Source organism: Thunnus thynnus, chromosome 6, assembly GCF_963924715.1.
Source record: "Thunnus thynnus chromosome 6, fThuThy2.1, whole genome shotgun sequence".
In the NCBI taxonomy this organism is placed as follows: Eukaryota; Metazoa; Chordata; class Actinopteri; order Scombriformes; family Scombridae; genus Thunnus; species Thunnus thynnus.
In genome coordinates, this window is record NC_089522.1 from 19,609,153 (window position 1) to 19,628,689 (window position 19,537).

Consider the following 19,537-nt stretch of genomic DNA (forward strand, 5'->3'; position numbering starts at 1 on the left):
CAGAGGGCATCATATACACTCACCGGCCACTTCATTAGGTACACCTGTGCAATCTAATGTAATCCAATACAACAGCTCTGCCATAAATTATATATTTGTGAAGCTTATGCGTTTTCAGTTTTTGTTGACATTGACATTGTTATTTTTGTTGACAAATATTAGGAACAACATTCAATATAATGCACCCCAGTACACCACCACCAACCACTAGAACCTCAATAATAAACATAAAGTAGAATTATCACCTTTCTGACAATGTCAACAAAAACTAAAATGTATAATCTTCATGAATAAAGAATTTATGGCTGAGCTGTTGTATTGGATTGCATTAGGTTGCACAAGTGTACCTAATAATGTGGCCGGTATGTGTGTGTGTACATATATTTTTTCTTTTCTTTTCTTTTCTTTTCTTTATGTTAGAGGGATTTTCCACAAAATGTTTTGATAAATGGGAAGTTAGATTTTGCCTCCTTAAGGCACTTTTCTGTGCTGACATCCAAATTTACAGTTGCTGCTTTGCTTTTCACACATACATCAAGGCCAGGGGAATTTAAGCATTTAATGTAACCTTTACATTAAATCTGTCCTGGATTAGGTTGCCTGATAGACTTTAGAGCAACTTCCCCATGTTGGATCATATGAAAGCAGACATAACATAATGGCTCCTATTGCATTTTTCAAAATCATACAGCTTCCCAATCAAAACAATTAAGCACAAAACATTAAAGATGCAGGGTAGTAACAGGTATACCAGAGTGCAACAAAACTTGATCAAACCAAGAATGACAAACAAATACATCAGTCCAGAAAAGTGTGAGAATATTTTTTTTCCCTTTTGTCAATTAAATCAAAGGCCTGAGAGACTGTTAAATGACACAATTCTGAAGTGTCCTCGGGATGTTGTCATGCAGTGTCTGATAATAACTATAGATTTATATTTTATAATTCTAAACACCATTGGCAGTCAGCTTGGGTTTGGGGATAAGTCATTTTATGCCTGATGTGTTTTATATGCACCTAAAATTAGAGAATCACTGATTTAGACTACATGTAGTTAATTGTGCTGCTTTCTATTCCCCCAGTCAAATGTAGGTGCAAGCAATTTGAGAAGTATTTCAAACTTTCAGCTGTCTTACTTAAACCAAACAACTCTGACAGTTCACTTTATTCAAATGTACATACATTTATAAATGTAAGTTACAGTATTCCACACATTTTGCACATTGTTCTGGGTGTTGGTAAGATGTAACCTCTAAAATTAGCTCTTAATGTTATTACAAATACAGCTCAAAGCAGACTGGATAAATTCAGGTTAGTGTTCAGGTTGTCAATGTTTTTAGCCATTAAATACCAGCAAAACCAGAGAGGGGCTCCCCTCTCTAGAGCCACGGAGCCAATTAGTTGCAATCTGCAACCTCGCTGCTAGATGCTACTAAATCCTACACATTGCACCTTTAAAATAAGACATCACATTTATGAAATATTCTATACATATAGCTGTAAAAACATTTAAAGTGTTATACAAACTGACTGTGCAAACATTTAAAACAAGATTCATCCCAGTTTTATCTTTTCCCTTTTAAATAAACAAAACTTGTGCAGAACATCTGTTGTACATTTAGCACTAAAATGACCATGACCTATGAAGATGCTTAAATGCCGACTAATGAACAGAAATGCCTGGTGGGTATTAAGTCATGCTTTATTGTGGTTTTGTGCTTTAAGGAAAAAAACTGCCACAACTATCAGTGAGTATCGCTGTGCTTGCAGTATCACTGTGCAGTGACTTCTGCAGGCACAAACTGAAGAGATTGTACTTTTCAAATAGGGCGAACAGTTGGACAGTCAGTAGAAAATCATGTCCTATATCTGATTGTAGTAAAACACAGCTGCAGTGTTGCAGTGATGTGCTGAATGTGGCCGCCCCAGAGTCTGCAGCAACATGTCACGGCCAGCGATGAGAAGCATTTTGGTCAGATGGATGCAATCAAAGTTCACTCCATTTCTTCCATTCTGTAGGGATGAACAACAGTGATCCAAAAGTTTAATACATTCTTACATTAATGCTTTTTGTGCAATCCTTGAGCCTGTCACCATTCTTTTCTCATATGATCACGGGGAAAAGCAGCCATTATAAAGTTTGAGGTTTACAAGGACATGCAGAATTTTTGGTTTTCCACTAACTAAAAATAATACAGACTGACTCAACCCTGCTACTGACCTGAGAGTCTCCAGTCTACAGTGTGGACTGTCCAGGACTTCAGACAGCAGCTTAACTCCAGAAACCTTTAGGTTGTTTTTACTTAGGTCCAGTTCTCTCAGACTAGAAGGGTTGGACTTGAGCGCTGAGGCCAGAGAAACACAACCTTCATCTGTGACCCGACAACGCATCAATCTGAAGAGAAAAAAAGAATTTTTATGAGGGAATTTTTTTGTTTTTCAATTTTTTGACAAACTGGTACAACTACTATCACTACAGCAAAGTTCATGATGCACTGCAATGATTGACTGGAAGTGTTGATGGCCCTGTCACGTTTCATCATGTGACAAAGTTTGTGAAGCAGTGAGGAATACCAGCCTCCTGCATTAACACACTTGAATAATATCTCTAATTGCAAAATCCACCCCAAGAGCGAATCTTGTTCTCTGAAAACCCCTTTCATGAACAAATCATTCCTTACGTTCAAGTAAAGTCCTCACAAAGGTAAATGACATTCCTTACCTCAGATTCTCTAGTCTACAGTGCGGACTCTCCAATCCAGCAGACAGCAGCTTCACTCCTGAATCCAGTAGATCATTTTCACTTACATCAAGCTCTCTCAGATGGGAGGATTCAGACATTAAAGCAGAGGCCAGAGGAGCACAACAACCCTCTGACAACCAGCTGCACCTCAATCTAAACAGAGTTAGAGAAAACAGTATTCTTGGGTTTGAAATGCTGCTTGAAAACATCAGGATTCCAGGTTCAAAACCTGGAATCAGCACTAGATAACCTCTTCAACCATGTAAAACACAAACTCACCATTACAATGCATGTTGCACAGTGAAGTACTACTAAAACCCACAGAGCTTGATTTGAAATGATACTCAAGATATCAAGACTTCCAACAATACCAAATACATATCTAACTGACATGTATAAATACTTCACTCAATATGAAAGTGTGGCTTCAGTAAGGAACTTGAAGGTACAAGGACTTTAAAAAAAATCATGAATTTCCAACTAAATAGAAGCTAATTATGTTGCACTCTTGCCATCAGCTCCTCAAAACGTCCCCGGTAACTGTTAATATCATTCCTGGGTTGTGATGCTGGGTTTTAAACTAGTACATTTATTCAAGTACTGTATTTTTAAGTACACTTTGAGGTACCACTTACTGCTACTTTATACTTCTACTCCACTACTTTTCAGGGAGAAATATTGTTCTTTTTACTCCATTATATTTATTTGACAGCTACAGTTACTTTGCAGAATTTACATACAAAAAAATGAAAGTCTTTAGGGTTTCCAAATTGACCTTGCTCCTTGCTTCAAGCTTTAGAATAAAGGAGACATTCAAGGCTGGGCCTCCTAAATTTCCTAACTCCTGTTTGGAGACACTGGACACCTTCCTTTAAAAAGGAGCTCAAGACCTATCTGTTCAGACTTATTTTATTTACTTACTTATTTACTTATTTTATTTATGTATTATTCATTATGTGTATTTATTATATCATATCTGTATTTTATATCTTGCTTTTGTCTTTTATTATCAAGCGCCTTGTAATGTCTGTTACTCACTCAATGAATCACCACAATACTTTTATCCTTGTACTAATGTATAGAAAATACAGTATTATAATACTGATTTAATATTTATGTTATTGCAGAACTGAAAAAATGTGCTCACCTCAGAGCTTCCAGTCTACAGTGTGGATCCTGCAGTCCAGCACAGAGCACATTCACTCCTGAATCCTGCAGGTCGTTATTACTCAGTTCTAAGTCTCTCAGGCTGGAGGGGTCAGACTTAAGAGCTGAGGCCAGAGAGGTACAGCAGTTCTCCGTCAGCCCACATCTATCAAGTCTGTAATTAGAGAAATGAATATTAATGCTGTAGTAAAAACAAACATTTGTTACTGGTTCAACCCTAGTTCAATGAACACAGACAGTCCTCAAACAGGCTCTATACACCTCATCACTCCTGTGAAGCAACACACTTCCAATTTGCATGAACTGGAATCAGGACATGCCCGCCAATGACGTCTGATATTACCTGTATAAATGGCTGTCTCACCCTTCTTTGGCGTTCTTGAAGTCAGCAACTAAGGGCTTTAACTGTGCCCACAGAATTAAGATTACAGATTTCTTGCCTCACGAAAAGCATTTCATCAAATTCTCTTTGCTCAAAATATTTTCCTTGCAAGTAGGAGAAACCAAATTGCAAAAGAGAAGTGATGGAAATAAGGAGACACCTTGGAGAATTAGGACGCACTCTGGCTATCTAATTATCATTCTGACACACATTTCTAAAACTTCAAAGGTGGTGACAGTCAAAAGTGCTGAAAATCCTAAAAGACGAGACACACTCTCAAGCAAACAAAGCTTGTCATTTAGGAGCGCTTTTCTGTGTCCACTTTTTGTGACATGTTGAGAGGAACATTGGAAAGAAATGGCACACTGTTCCATCACTCTCCATGTGAGAGGAGGTGGAGGGGCTATTACCCAGGGAAACTGATTGCATTAAAGGAAGAAATATTTCTTGCTTGTAGTTTGATTAAATGGCTGTATTGGTCTGTAGATCTGAGCTGGAGGTTTGTAACTGCATTAACAGCACAATGCATATTTCATTGCAGTACATGTGAAATAGAACTTGAACCTTTTATCCATTACATCATCTTTCAGTCACCATCTGCATACAAGAACAAATATTTTCTCATTAAAGATATAAAGATACACAGAACTGCACTAACCTCAGAGTTGTCAGTCCACAGTGAGGATTCTCCAATGCAGCAGACAGCCGATTTACTCCTAAATCCTTCAGTTTGTTTTTACTCAGGTCTAGCACTCTCATATGGGAGGGGTTGGACTTCAAAGCTGAGGCCAGATATGCACAGCAGCTCTCCGACAGCCTGCAGCAACTTAATCTGTATATAGAATTTTAACCATTTATTGCGGATGTATATGAAATTAATATGAAATTGTTTACACTTGCATGCCCAACTCCCAGCACATGAACCTACTGTAACAGTAGGCCAGGTTGAAAAAGATGCAAATTCAGCAGGGAAACATGTTTTAATATATTAATGACAATGCCACAGTTTGAAATAAATATGTGTAGTTTGTAAATACAGTATGTTGCAATATATCGTTGCAGTATAGTGTTATTCCAAGGTGAATCTTATCAGTATGGACTAGTATACAAAGGAATCTTGGGAAGCACAGAATTCAGTGCCACCCCCTACTGTAACCACAGTAATTATACAAAATTAATCTCTGCACAAAGTTAATAAAATGTTGTCTGACCTCAGTGTCACCAGTCTACAGTGTGGACTCTCCAACCCAGTAGACAGTAGCTTCACCCCTGAGTCCTTAAGATAGTTGTTGTTACTTAAATCCAGTTCTCTCAGATGGGAGCTGGATTTCAGGGCTGATGCCAGAGAACCACAACAACTTTCTGACAAACTGCAGTTCTTCAATCTGAAAAATATGATAAAGGATATGATTAAAACACACATTCCAATCAGATCACTTAAGGCCTAATCTGTAGCTCAACATTGCTATGCTCTAATCAGTTGGTGCTTGTATTAAAATATTGACATTACCATCTTATTTATGTGGATCAACATGATATCAGCCTTATATAGATGTATTTAAAATCAAATGTCATCATAAAGTTCATATTATGCAGTTACAAGAAGAAATCCATACAGTCCAAGGTCCAGAGCGACAAATCTTATTGTGTCTTTAAAACATAAAATCCAAATTCCAGCTCACTGACAATAAATCTGAAATTATATTATTTGCAGCATCTAACCAACATGACTTATTCTCCTCATCTTGGCACATTGTCCCCTTTTGTTAAACTACATGCCAGAGATCTTGGAATCATATTTGATTCAGTGTTGAAGTTTGACAAACAGATCAAGCAGGAAGTTAAATCAAGTCATCTTTCAGCTCTGCATTGTCTCTAATCTCAGATCAATTCTCTGTACCTCTGACCTACAAAAAGTAATCCAGCCCTTTATATCATCCCACCTTGGTTATTGTAACTTATGCATCAAAAACAAGGTCTAACAATGTAAAAAAAAAAAAAAAATAGGGACCACATTACTCCCATTCTCTTCTCCTTACACTGGCTCCCTGTTTGCTATAGAATTGAATTTAAAATCATGATGTTTGCTTACAAAGTGTTATATGGTCTAGCCCCTTCTTATATTGTATAACTCCATATCACACTATCAGAAACATGAGGAGGAGAAGAAAAATAATGAGTAAAGAGCTATCTGAAAGTGGTCTGACCTTAGAATCTCCAGTCTGCAGTTTGGACTCTCCAGTCCAACCGACAGCAGATTCACTCCTGAATCCAACAAATAGTCATTTTCACTGAGATCCAGCTGTCGCAGATGGGAGGGGTTGGACATCAGAGCTGAGGACAGGACTTCACAATGACATTCAGAGAGTCCACAGCCAGAGAGTCTGCAAACACATGATGATGAGTCAGTATTAGCCAAAGCAGCATAGGTACTTTGCCCTGATATACATAATTAATTAGCAGTACCATTAGTAATAGTAATACTAGCTAACTAATAGTGACCCACAGCTAGAAACACAATCAAGAGATTGAAAGAAGTATACTTTAAGGTATATTCAGCCAACCACATCTAAGACGTAGTTTGCCAGTAAGTAGTGATAAGAAATTTTGTCAATATGACAAAATAATTTCAACTCAAAGGTCTACCTACTAGCTTTTTCATAGCTTTCAATCGCATCTCACAATCTTTATCAGTGATAGAATGGAATCAGTTACATACTTTGAGGTAAAATCAACATGTTTATAGAGAACATGTATGAGAAACTAAATATCTTAACTGTAACAAACCTTTTTGCAATAGACAGAAATTTTTGTGGTTTTACACTGTTGATATTCTCATCTGGACTTACCGAGCGTCTCTGCAGTTTCTCACAGCTGGGAGCAATCTCCGTCTTCCGTCACCTGATGTGTTGTACTTCTTCAGGTCCAACACATCTAGAACCTCTTCTGACATCTGCAGCATGTAGGCAAGAGCTGAGCAATGGGTCTTAGTGAGTTTCCTCTCCGATCTGTTCTCTGATTGCAGGTACTCTTGGATCTCCTGATGTACTGAGTGGTCATTCATCTCCATCAAACAGTGGAAGACATTGATGCTTCTGTCAGGGGAGATATCATAAGCATTCATCTTCTTCAGGTTGTTTATTGCTCTTTGAATGCTTTCTGGACTGCTCACTTCCCAACCCAGCAGACCTCCTAAGAGACTACAATTGGACTCCAATAACAGGCCGTGAAGGAAGCGAACAAAGAGGTCCAGATGGCCATTTCCACTGTACAGAGCTTTGTCTACAACTCTACTGAGGAAGTTATCCAGACCTGGGTCACTGCTATTTTTGCTATCTTCCCCCAAGAATGTCGCCAGTACTTCTATGTTCTTGTTGAGGTAACAGTGGACCATGTAGACCGCAGCGAGAAACTCCTGAATACTCAAATGAACAAAGCAGTAAATCAGCTTCTGAAAGAGTACACGCTCTCTCTTGAAGATCTCTGTGCAAAGTCCTGAGAAAAGGGCTTCCCTGAGATCAAGACCACACCGCTCCAAGTCTTCTTGGTAGAACATGATGTTCCCTTTTTCCAGATGTTCGAATGCAAGTCTTCCCAACTTCAGAAGGACATCTCTGTCTGTCTGCTCATGCCCATTATTATACTTCTGTGTCTTCCTCTTGGTCTGAACCAGCAGGAAATGGGAGTACATCTCAGTCAGAGTCTTGGGCAACTCTTTTTGTTCTGTCATCATCATATGCTCCAGAACTGTAGTAGTGATCCAACAGAAAACTGGGATGTGACACATAATGTAGAGGCTTCTGGATGCCTTGATGTGTGAGATGATTCTGCCGGACTGTGACTCATTATTGAATCTCCTCCTGAAGTACTCCTCCTTCTGAGGATCAGTGAATCCTCGTACTTCTGTTACCCTATCTACAAATGCAGGCGGGATCTGATTCACTGCTGCAGGTCTGGAAGTGATCCAAAGGAGAGCTGAGGGAAGCAGATTCCCCTTGATGAGGCTTGTCAACAGCACGTTAACTGGTGATGTCTGTGTGACGTCCGATACAACATCATTGTTCTGGAAGTCCAACAAAAGTCTGCTTTCGTCCAGTCCATCAAAGATTAACAGCACTTTACAGACAGCAAGCATTTCTGCTGTGACCATGTGTAATGATGGATCAAAGTCTTGAAGCAGCCTGAGAAGACTGTACTGCTCCTCTTTGATCAAGTTCAGCTCCCGGAACGAAAGCAGAATCACAACGCTAACATCTTGATTTTCAAAGCCGTCTGCCCAGTCAAGAGTAAACTTCTGCACTGTGAAGGTTTTTCCAATGCCAGCAATGCCACTCATCAGAACCACTCTGATCAATCTCTTTTGGCCAGGTAAGACCTTAAAGATGTCGTGGCATTTGATTGGAGTGTCATGCAGGGTTTTGGACATCGTCTCAAGCTGCCACACCTCATGTTGGATAGTAACCCCTTCGCACTGTCCCTCAGTGATGTAGAGCTCCGTGTAGATCCTGTTCAAGTGGGTTTTTTGTCCTGCTTCAGCAATTCCTTCTAGTGCAAATTCACATTTCTTTCTAAGACTGATCTTGTGTTTGCCTAAAACCTCCTGCAGGCAGCCAGTCACTAAAAGATATGTAGTAAAAGAATAAATAAGGTTAAAGACGTATACTGTATTATCACAGTTGGAACATCTCTATTTACACTGTAACTTTGCTAAGTCAACCATAATCAAAACATTGTCACAGCGAGTGATTTGTCACCCAGTGCATTATTCAGATAATATGGGGAAAAGAAGACACTACCAACTAGAGACAGAGAGTAAGCCACCAACAACAGACTGCTTTATTAAAAAAAATAATGTAATATATGCTATCATGTGTGAACTAGCTACCGTTGTCATAATAACTGCCTGGTCCAGTTCATTTTGCCATTTCTGCCTCAGTCCCTGCTATTCTCCACCTGTCCACCAGATGCCCCCCAGACTTTCTCACCTGATTCCCACACCCAACAGCTCACCTGTCCCTCATTCCACCTAATCAACTGCGTTCAGAATCACATACTAACGTACTATTCATACTAAGTATGACGTCAAACTGAGTATGTAGTGTGTTCCAACTGCATAGTATGTGGATTTTGTGTATGCAAGAAATGAGATGTATAATAGATTAGCAAGAATTTCTGAGTATGTGATGTGAACTGACTGGACATACTCAACCACCCCAAAATGCACTGTCTCTCTTGACTGACCAGTCTCCCCACGTCTCCAAAAACGTTGGAGAAAATATCCAAACAGACGTTATTTGAATAAACTGACCACATATTGGGAATCTAAATGGTTACTTTCTTGCCTGAAAAAATGTTGAAACTTAATAAAGTGACATATTAACAGTCCCAGAGTGTAGATTACAACAGCTTTTAGCCTGGTTTAAAATCTCCACCATCACTGCAGCATGGTGCGAAATGTGTTCTGGGATATTTGGCTGTCTTGCTTGACTCTACTTAAGTGTGAACAGTATGCTGGTAATGACATACTTAATCATTTATTTAGTAGGCAGTATGGAGTACATACTGATTGTGTATGTAGTAGGCAGTACGTTAGTATGCGACTTCGAACGCAGCCCCAGTCTGTACTGAATACGTGCCCATTTTCCACCTGTACCTGTTATTCTGTACCTGCCCTCTGGAGTTGTTCGTCTGTTTGAATTGCCTTCCTGTTGTCAACCTGTAAGCCTATTTATGTTGAATTATTAAAACTCCTTTTAATCTACTTGTCCTGCACTGATTTGTGCATTTGGGTCCTTCTCCTGTTTGCTTCAAACTCACAACCTTAACAACCATATGATACAACATGGGTTTGTCTGTTACCTCATTAATAATCTAATCATTTATTGATGTCTTCTGTTGTACTTGTTTTTGTTTTTATTTTTCTAAAGTGAAGATAGCTGTGTAAATATGAGATTTATCTTTACTTAACATTGTAACTAACTTGTATGCTGCAACCTGTTTTTACAAAGTTTACTACGTAACTCCCACACAAGATTCAAACTTACACACACTACTGAAACAGGCTGCTGGTTGTCTTTTTAGTTACCTCATACATACATTTTATAGTAATATTTGTATTTTATGAAATGTTTAAACATTTTAAATGTGCTAAACATGCTGCATGTTATAGAAAAAAAGAAGTGTGACTGCAGCAACACAATAAGTCCTGTTTTAGAAATAATAACAGTAGATAGACTGCCAGCCTTACTTGTTTCAGTGCTGGTTTGACTTGGTGTTTGCAGTCCGGGACTTTTTCTGGATCTTTTTCCACATTGGGGACATGAGAATTCTCCTGTTGGTTCACACTGTTCCCAGTATGCATCAATGCATTGCCTGCAGACACGGTGGCCACATCTCATAGTGACCGGATCCCTCAGGACCTCCTGGCACAAAGCACAGCAGGACAGCTGGTCCTTGATAACAACACTTGTCCTTTTCCTCTCTCTGTGAAGATGAAGGTATTTTCTTTTTAACTTAAAACCTTGTTATTGTTTACTGTTTTGTTTTTTTTTTTAAAAAAGACAAATTTTTTCAGCAATACTAATAGCACAATGCAGACAGAACATGTAATGTTTCTTTTGTAAATGTCTCACACGGTTTAAATAATCACATTTAACCAGCCATTGTGAGTAAGCCATTGCTTTTTTTTTTAATTTCTTGATTGTGTCATAATCATCATGAGTGAAAACAATCTTCAGTATAACCTGAGTTAATTTATTGCTTGATCACTACTTAATACACATAATATCAGATGATTATAGTAATTCTAGTGTCTGAAAAAATAAATAAAATGCAATTTAAGTTACATTATCTGTCAGTTATGCCTGTGGAGGCTTTAAGGAGGGGGGTTACGTTGGTGTTTGGGCAGAGAGGAGAAACTGAAGGTGCAATATGCTTTTTTCTTTTTTGTCTGAGCCATACTGGGGTAGTTGTTCAGGAGTTAGTGCAGTCAAAATTGGTGAAAAGTTGTTGGTTTTTTGGGGGGGTTTTTTTAATTAAATTGAGATTTTTATGTCCTTAATATAGACACTGATGCAATATTGAATTCACAGTAGGATTTCCCCTACTTAGGGCCATCTATGATTCATTATGACAAGTCAAAAAAATGAAAAATTTAAAAAAAAAAAAAATTAGGATTGTGAAATCATGGACAGACACAGAAAGAGAGTGCACACCACTTTGCTCTACAATATGCAAGTATATGTGTGTGTTTGCATGAGTGTCAGCACAATGAGTTGTACTAAATGAGCTCTAATTGTGCTGTTATAAGTTGTATTTAAACTGTAACTCTACTCTGTAACTGTAAAGATGAAGGGATACATCAACCTAATGTAAAACAGTTTAACATCTGTAACTCTAAAATCAAGAAATTCTGACAGATCAACTTTTGCCCCCAACAAGAACATGGCAAACTCTTACTTTGTGTCGAAAGGTCCAGGTTCATTACTGAAGGCTAGAGGACTCTCTCTGGAGTGGTCACTCTTCAGAGACACACAGCTGGACACTGGAGACTGTGCTCTGCCTTCTTCCTTCCCATGATCACTCATCTTTAGGACTTGTTCCAGTCTAACAGGCAAATGAGTAACACAAGCTCACATCAGACATTGACATCAGTGTGACTTCACTGATATACTGCACACCTCGCCCCACTCACCATAGGATGTTTCAGTAGATGATTACCTGATTGGCTATATTTTTTGACTAATTAACTACATACATAACTTTTTACTAAGATCAGATTTATTTTCTTGAAACTACTATTACTGGTGTTCATAATACGGCTTCCCATATGACATATTATTAGCCTGTTATTTAATTATCTAGGCTAATTCTCAAACAGTCACTGTCAGCTTGTTCCTCATCCAAAGTTTTATACTGGAAAAATGTGTCTCAGCGTTGTGTACACACACACCCACAAATGGTATGCTTCACCCTGTATATGTACTGTATATAGAAAGGAAATGTCCAAATGTCATGTCATGTCCGAAGAGAGAAAATTTTCATGGTATGTTCTTCAAGCACATGTCATATTGACTTTCCGATGGAAAAAACAGCCTGGTTTACAACAATTCTATCCATGTGAAGCAGAGACTGGTGATGGTTTCTCACTCTCTATTCAAAAGGGCAACTGCACCTAAAACAAGTTTACCCTACCCATTGCTGCATGTGTTATGGCATGTCCCAAAACTTGTCAAGAGGGCTTTACATGCCTGAACACACAAGTCTGATGACACAACAGCTCTTGGTCAGTGGTTTATGGTAAATGCTAAGTTTGGGGAGTTAAACCAACTGAATTTTTGGCCAACGAGGGGGTCAGTGGAAACAAGTTGTGAACACAACATTGACATAATAACCTTTTAAGCTGATATGGTGAACTTGTTAGCAAACAGCTGCTTATTTACACATCCAGCAATTACGAATCAATATTATAATTCATTTGGAGCCGTGTTTCTGTCCACCTGTTGAATGTAAGTCCAATAGTCACTCTCCTTTAGCTTTTTGGTCTTTATCAATTCTTAAGGTAAATATCTATAGGGACGGGGGGAAATAACTTGAATGCAAAATGCTCCAATATGTTAACCAGCTGGTCGCTAAAACTGCCTGTTTGCAGTTTGATGCTGAGCAGGTAGTGTACAGTGGGTTTTTAGAGCTTTTTCTCTTAAAACCTATGAGAGCGGTGAGAGTGAACCAAAACAGTAAAGTTGCAACCGGACAGCTAAACAATGAGCTGAAACACACTATAAAGCTCTGTAAAGCTGAAGGGAGCTGCAGAGTCAGGTGGTAATTCTCTGTAGGTTAATCTCTACAAGCAACGCATCTGACACATAGTCATTTAATACATTGTTGTTATAAAAAATATATAGCTGCTTTAAAAAAAAAAAATCCTTTCTGCTTTGTACACATTTGTAGCTGTGTCACAGCGAGATGACGTAATATACCATAAAGTGCAGTGAACAGTTTCTTCTTGTTTCCAAAAAATGCAACAAATTTTGAATACATGAGGACTTAAAATACAAGGTAAAAATCACCCAATCTTCTCCTTTTGAAAAAATATGGGTATTTCTTTAGGTGAAATTCTGTAAAAACAGAAAATTATATTTTTCATTTGAACAACAGTGCCCAGGTAAAGGTGAAAGGAAACATGCAGTTTATGTTCTTGATACTTTTTCAATAAAATAATATTCACCTTAGCTCATTTTTTAAACTTATTTCCTCAATATTATTAATTGTTCATTTTAAAAAGTGGATTGCAGGTTTTACTCAAAAAGCATGACAAAGGGCATGACAAAAAACATTTGAGAACCACTAAAAATCTGTCTAACATCTGTAGACTCTAAAATCAAGACATTCTGACAGATCAACTTTTGCCCCCAACAAGAATAAGGAGAACTCTTACTTTGTGTTGAAAGGTCCAGGTTCATTGCTGAAGGCTAGAGGACTCTCTCTGGACTGGTCACTCTTCAGAGACACACAGCTGGAAGCTGGGGATTCTGCTCTGCTCTCTTCTTTCCCATGAACACTCATGTTTGGGACCTGTGTCAGTCTAACAGGCAAATGAGTAACACAAGGTCACATCAGACATTGATATCAGTGTGACTTCACTGATATACTGCACACCTCACTCCACTCACCATAGGATGCTTCAGTAGATGATTTTTGACTAATTAACCACATACATAACTTTTTACTAAGATCAGACTAATTTTCTTGAAACTATTATTACCGGCGTTCATAATACTGCTGCCCATATGACATATCATATATAACTTTTGACCCCAAAAATGAGGAGAACTCGTACTTTGTGTCGAAAGGTCCAGGTTCATTACTGAAGGCTAGAGGACTCTCTCTGGAGTGGTCGCTCTTCAGAGACACACAGCTGGACACTGGAGACTCTGCTCTGCCGTCTTCCTTCCCATGAACACTCATCTTTGGGACTCGTGTCAGTCTAACAGGCAAATGAGTAACACAAGCTCACATCAGACATTGATATCAGTGTGATTTCACTGATATACTGCACACCTCACTCCACTCACCATAAGATGCTTCAGTAGATGATTTTTGACTAATTAACCACATACATAACTTTTTACTAAGATCAAACTAATTTTCTTGAAACTACTATTACTGGCTTTCATGATACTGCTGCCCAGATGACATATTATTAGCCTGTTACTCAATTATTTAGGCTAATTCCCAAAACAGTCACTGTCAGCTTGTTCCTCATCCAAAGTTTTATACTGGAAAAATGTGTCTCAGCATTGTGTACACACACCCACAAATGGTATGCTTCTATTGATCAAAAGATACAGTGCTATCCTTATATGTTGTTATCAAGGTAAAAAAAAGTCTCTTTTCTGTTGTCCCCTTGACAAAAAAGTGGGACATCTAAGCATGGACTTGTTTTGCCATTTGACGGGATAGAACCAATAAAGATGTTTCACCCAGATATCTTGCCACAACACTTCTTGTAACTGAACAGTTACTTTATTTGTATAACATCATCATCATGGGTGTGTTTGGAATTTAAAGAGAGACTGTTTGGCATATGTTCAGGGAGTCTGACTGGGCAAATAAATTTTGACTTTGAAAAACATAAAGGCTTTAAGTAAATATAAATTGGCCAGACATTTTATTAAAAAAACTTATTGTCTCTGACCACAGATCAAAATAAGAGTGCACATTATCGTCTTAATTTTTCTTGGAATCTGTATTTCAAGCACTGACCCACATTTTCTGAAGTGTCAGTAAACCCGAGACACAGCTTTCATGGACACTTCTTTAAGCATGTTTTATGCAATATTCCTGCAATTTATACATTTAAATTAATTAATGGACAACACTGATGAAGTGACTGAAGATGTTAAAGTTGTGGATCTGAACATGTGATATGAACACAGAGGTTAGTTCAGATTGTAAGGATTAAGTACATAACTTTTTTCTGAGCTCTACATCAATAGTACATGTAACACATCTGTTATAGAAAATGGCTATTTGAATTGTTTTAAAATGTTTAAAGGTTTATTGACAGTCAGTTTATTGTGGTGTAATTGATTAAAATGTAATTTAATTAATATGTTTTAATTGATTTTGTAGTTAAGAGTTTGTCTGTGCTGTAAAAAGCACTGTCCCACCTTTAAAACTCAAATGAGAGGAAAAAGACGGCTGTCTTGTGGGGTTTGAGAGTATTAAACTGGTAGATAATAAATTCCCTTCATGTTACTGAAGAACGGTTGCGTCATTTCAGAAATTTGGTGTATTTTTTGTAGTGCTGCCATAAAGTAGCCTAAAGTTTCCCACTTGCTGAAACCACCCTATAGAGCCTAATACATATGTAAGAAAAGCCATTTGTTACCTGTAGGCTATGATTGGGTCCTTAACAAAAACTTTCCCACAACAACAACAACAAAAACAGCAACAACAACATTTAAGTCCAATCAGGACACTTCATGCTCTGGCTCCGTCTCTACATCTTCAGTAACTGCTGTACTTATTTACTTACTTCACTAAAATTAAAAATGAACTCACAGAGTAGGTTATTAAGGGTTTTTATGAAGTTTGAGTCTTTTTCCCATCAAGTCAGACCTTTAGTTTCACTTTTTAAATAGCCTAACTATGGTAAAACTTTTTTCAGTTTTACGCACGGTCACATTTAGGCTACGTTACATTTATTGACATTACATTTCATCAGACCAATATCATTTCGAGAAAAGCCACCATATGATTTAATATAAGCCTGATGTAGGGCCCACTATACACACCTTCAACGTCTCCCATTCAGGCTGCCTACCTTTCATACCAAAGACTTTATATCCACATCACTTTATCCATTATCTTCAGACCGTTGAGTTTTTCCAGCTGTTGTATTTCCTTGACTGTCTACAACGTGACATCCAGCTCACGTATTAACAGCGTAGCAACCTGTTGCAACGCTGTCTGACTTCTTGTTTTCTCTTAAAATGACGGATATAAGTAACGTCATTCGCATTTCCGCGGTCACAAAGTGTCAGTGCACCAGTACTGTGATATTTACGGTAAATGCAAAGCCACAATGTTAAGTTATATTATTTGATTATGTTGTAAGAATCTTATAGTTAGTGTTAAATATTACTTAATATATAATAAATAAAATTAATACATATTTTCTTATGTTTTTTATTTACTTGATTTTCTTGACATATATTTTTAATTGCGCAAGAATGCACATTTTCTATTTAACTGCTGAATGTCTACATGTTCAATTAAAAAATATATACATTTTTAAAAAAAGGCTACATTAAGTTACAATATTAGATATGAGATCTCACTGTCAGCATAGCGCACCATACTAGCTTTAGTGTTCTAAAAGGCATTTTAAGTAAGTTTCACTCCTATAAAAGAAAGCTGTATCCTTCTATTTTGCAGTAAAACATGAAATAATAACACTATGACAGAAGAATTTCTTTCATTGCTTAATTATTTAATGCTGTACTTAATAGTGATTTAATTAGGTCATACAAGCATTTCACTTGGAAACATTTATCTATTTATTCCATGTTTATATCAATAGATTTTATTGCTTTTTTATTTAATTGAAATCTATTTATTAAATATAATTTTGTCACATTTAGAGTTAGATAAACCACTTCATTGAAACGATTTTCACTTGTAATTTTGTTAAACTGACAGAATAACCTACTCTGTGTTTTGTAGCACCAGAAAAAGACAAATGATGCTTCTTTGTTACAATAAACTTGAATTTCCGACAGAAGTCCTCAACTTGTTTGACGACTTGCGTTTACCGTAATGGTGACAATACAGGTAAGCGCTAAATTAAGGGGCTGCTTGTGAGTGCGGAAATGTGATCGCTCATGCGAAGTCACTCCTTAACTTTCATCCGCCTGTCTTCATGATTTTTGCCTTTCCTTGAATTGTTGTCTGTGACAGTTCTGATCGTGAAGTGTGTCCTCATGTGATAAGACTTATTGAACACCAGAGGGCGTCCTACACTCATCTATCTCCAGCCATGTCCTCTTGCTGGGGCCTAGGAACTGAGACACAATATAATTGATAATTTTATGATACAATTTATCAATTACCAAAACTGTCCATTTGTTGCTTCAACTTTTGTGAGAATGTAGGACATGCATCTGTCAGAAAATACAGTTTTTTACATGAAAATAAAACTGTCTTAATTTACTCAGTGGGTCTATGACAGAAAGTCAACTTGTTCAACTGGAATAATAAAGGATTTAATTTATTCATTCGTTTTATTATTTTATTACCAAACACTTTGATTAATACATAAAAAACAATGCTACTTCACATATCACATGTTTAACTGATATTCTTTGAAAAAAAATCTGAACCACTGAGACATTCAGTTTTCTGCACATCTTTGATTGATAAAAACATGGGATGAGCCTGTGTTATTCAACCAGGAAGGTTATCTCACAGGATGTATGCAGAAACAGACCGCCCTGACGCACTGTGGGCACACAAACACACACACACACACACACACTCTTCCACATCCTGTGGCACTGTGGCAGGCGAGGAGTATCAACCACACACACTCACACTGTGCGCCGGCAGGACCAAGGCCAACTGCCTGCTAGTATTTTTATAATCTTCATCCTCCCTGACCTGTTGCTCCCCTCCTGGCGCCAGTGGTCTCAGCCCTCCCCCTGCGATGCCTCAACCTTACACACACACACACTCAGTCCTGTACACTCAGCAGCCCCTCCACGGATAATTGAGACCAGCTGTTGCAAGGTGCCTCTTCCCTCGACCCTGCACCCCTCCTTCACCCTGCTGCTGCTGCTGCACTTGCCTTTCTGGCAGAATGCTATTCCAAATCCCCCCCACTCCCCTCCCCTCCCTTTCCTTTCCTTTCTCTCTACTGAGAACTTCCTCACACCACCACCCCCCACATGCCTCTGAGTGCGTTTGCCCATCAGTTGTGCTGATTGACAGATAGGTGTGTTTTTGTTTTATTTATTTGTTTTTTCTCCTTATCCGTCTCTTGTTTTGAATATCTGCTCTGTGAATCCGGGTTCTTTACACTCATAAAATCTAAAATTAATCTCGTTGTTGCAAGAAGTCACTGGAAATTTAGTGACTGTAATAAGACTTAAAGGACAGGGTGACAAATTTTCAAGTCTTTCTTAAAACAACAATCAGGTGCCCAAATTAACACTGAAAGAGGTTTTCCTCGCTGAAATCATTCCTCCTGTTCATACTGGCCATTAGAAGATCCCTTCATAAAGGCACTTACAATGTAAGTGATGGAGGACAAAATCCACAGTGCAAAAATGTATTTAAAAATTTATCTGAAGCTAATATGAAGCTTCAGCCGTCCAAATTAGTCAAATCAAATAGATATCTTTCAATATTACAGTCCTTTTAGTGCCATGGTCCCTATTTTTGTCACTATACTTCCACCGCAGCTCAACAGGGAAAAACAAAGAGGGAATTTGCTGAAGCCTCATATAAACTTCAGATAGACTTTGAAATACATTTTTCCAAAAAAAATGACTGTGTGGACACACTGTGGATTCTGGTCCCCATCACTTACATTGAAAGCACATTTGAAGGGGATCTTTTACGGTTTTTCATGATTGCTAAGATACATTTCTCCACTCAAAACCATGTAATCTTACATCTAAACCAAAGTTTGCCTTCAGACATCACACAAAACCCATCAAATATACAAACACTACGAAATACACCATTACACACTGATGAGATCAATTCAAAACACTACTGTAAAAACCTGTTACTATAATGAATCATGGCGCTTATGATTTTCCCCTAGCACAACTTCTTTACATGATGAATACAATATAATGACACAACACATGTATACATTATCAGAATTTTTAATTCCTCAATGTACTGTAGTAAAATAAACTGAAACTGAGTGAAAAAGTAAATATACTGTAAAAATATGCAGAAGACGTAGAATACGGTAAAATAATTTCCATGTATTTACCAATATAAACCAATGAAAAAAACAGTTTGTACATAAAGAAAGAAATCACATTTATTCTGCCTCAGGTGAACCGACCCATGGCCCTTTTATCGATCTATCCTGAGTTTGTGATTGGTGTGTGAATAGTTTTGACTCTTTGTGTTTCCACCTGGGGATTTGTGTGTTAATTGGGTTCCAGCTGTGATGAGTTGAGTTAATGATATTGAATGCCAGTGATTTCTAAATAAGCACATGA

General features: G+C 37.8%; 1 protein-coding gene across 4 annotated transcripts; it reads right to left on the minus strand.

Annotated features, from left to right (window-relative positions):
* Positions 1 to 847: 847 nt before the first annotated feature.
* Positions 848 to 16,296, minus strand: LOC137184606 (NACHT, LRR and PYD domains-containing protein 12-like). Of its 4 annotated transcripts, XM_067592423.1 has the most exons (13): positions 16,120 to 16,296; positions 14,131 to 14,277; positions 13,729 to 13,875; positions 11,751 to 11,897; positions 10,540 to 10,775; positions 7,142 to 8,909; positions 6,500 to 6,676; positions 5,504 to 5,677; positions 4,951 to 5,124; positions 3,891 to 4,064; positions 2,723 to 2,896; positions 2,222 to 2,395; positions 848 to 2,013 (listed from the first exon to the last, which is right to left on the minus strand). In XM_067592423.1, exons 2-13 carry the CDS (start codon positions 14,256 to 14,258, stop codon positions 1,995 to 1,997), a joined length of 3,492 nt encoding a protein of 1,163 aa, XP_067448524.1. In that variant the 5' UTR covers positions 14,259 to 14,277; positions 16,120 to 16,296; the 3' UTR covers positions 848 to 1,994. The 4 variants fall into 4 exon arrangements, with proteins under 4 accessions (XP_067448524.1, XP_067448525.1, XP_067448526.1 ...); XM_067592424.1 differs by lacking the exon at positions 13,729 to 13,875; XM_067592425.1 differs by lacking the exon at positions 11,751 to 11,897.
* Positions 16,297 to 19,537: the final 3,241 nt, after the last annotated feature.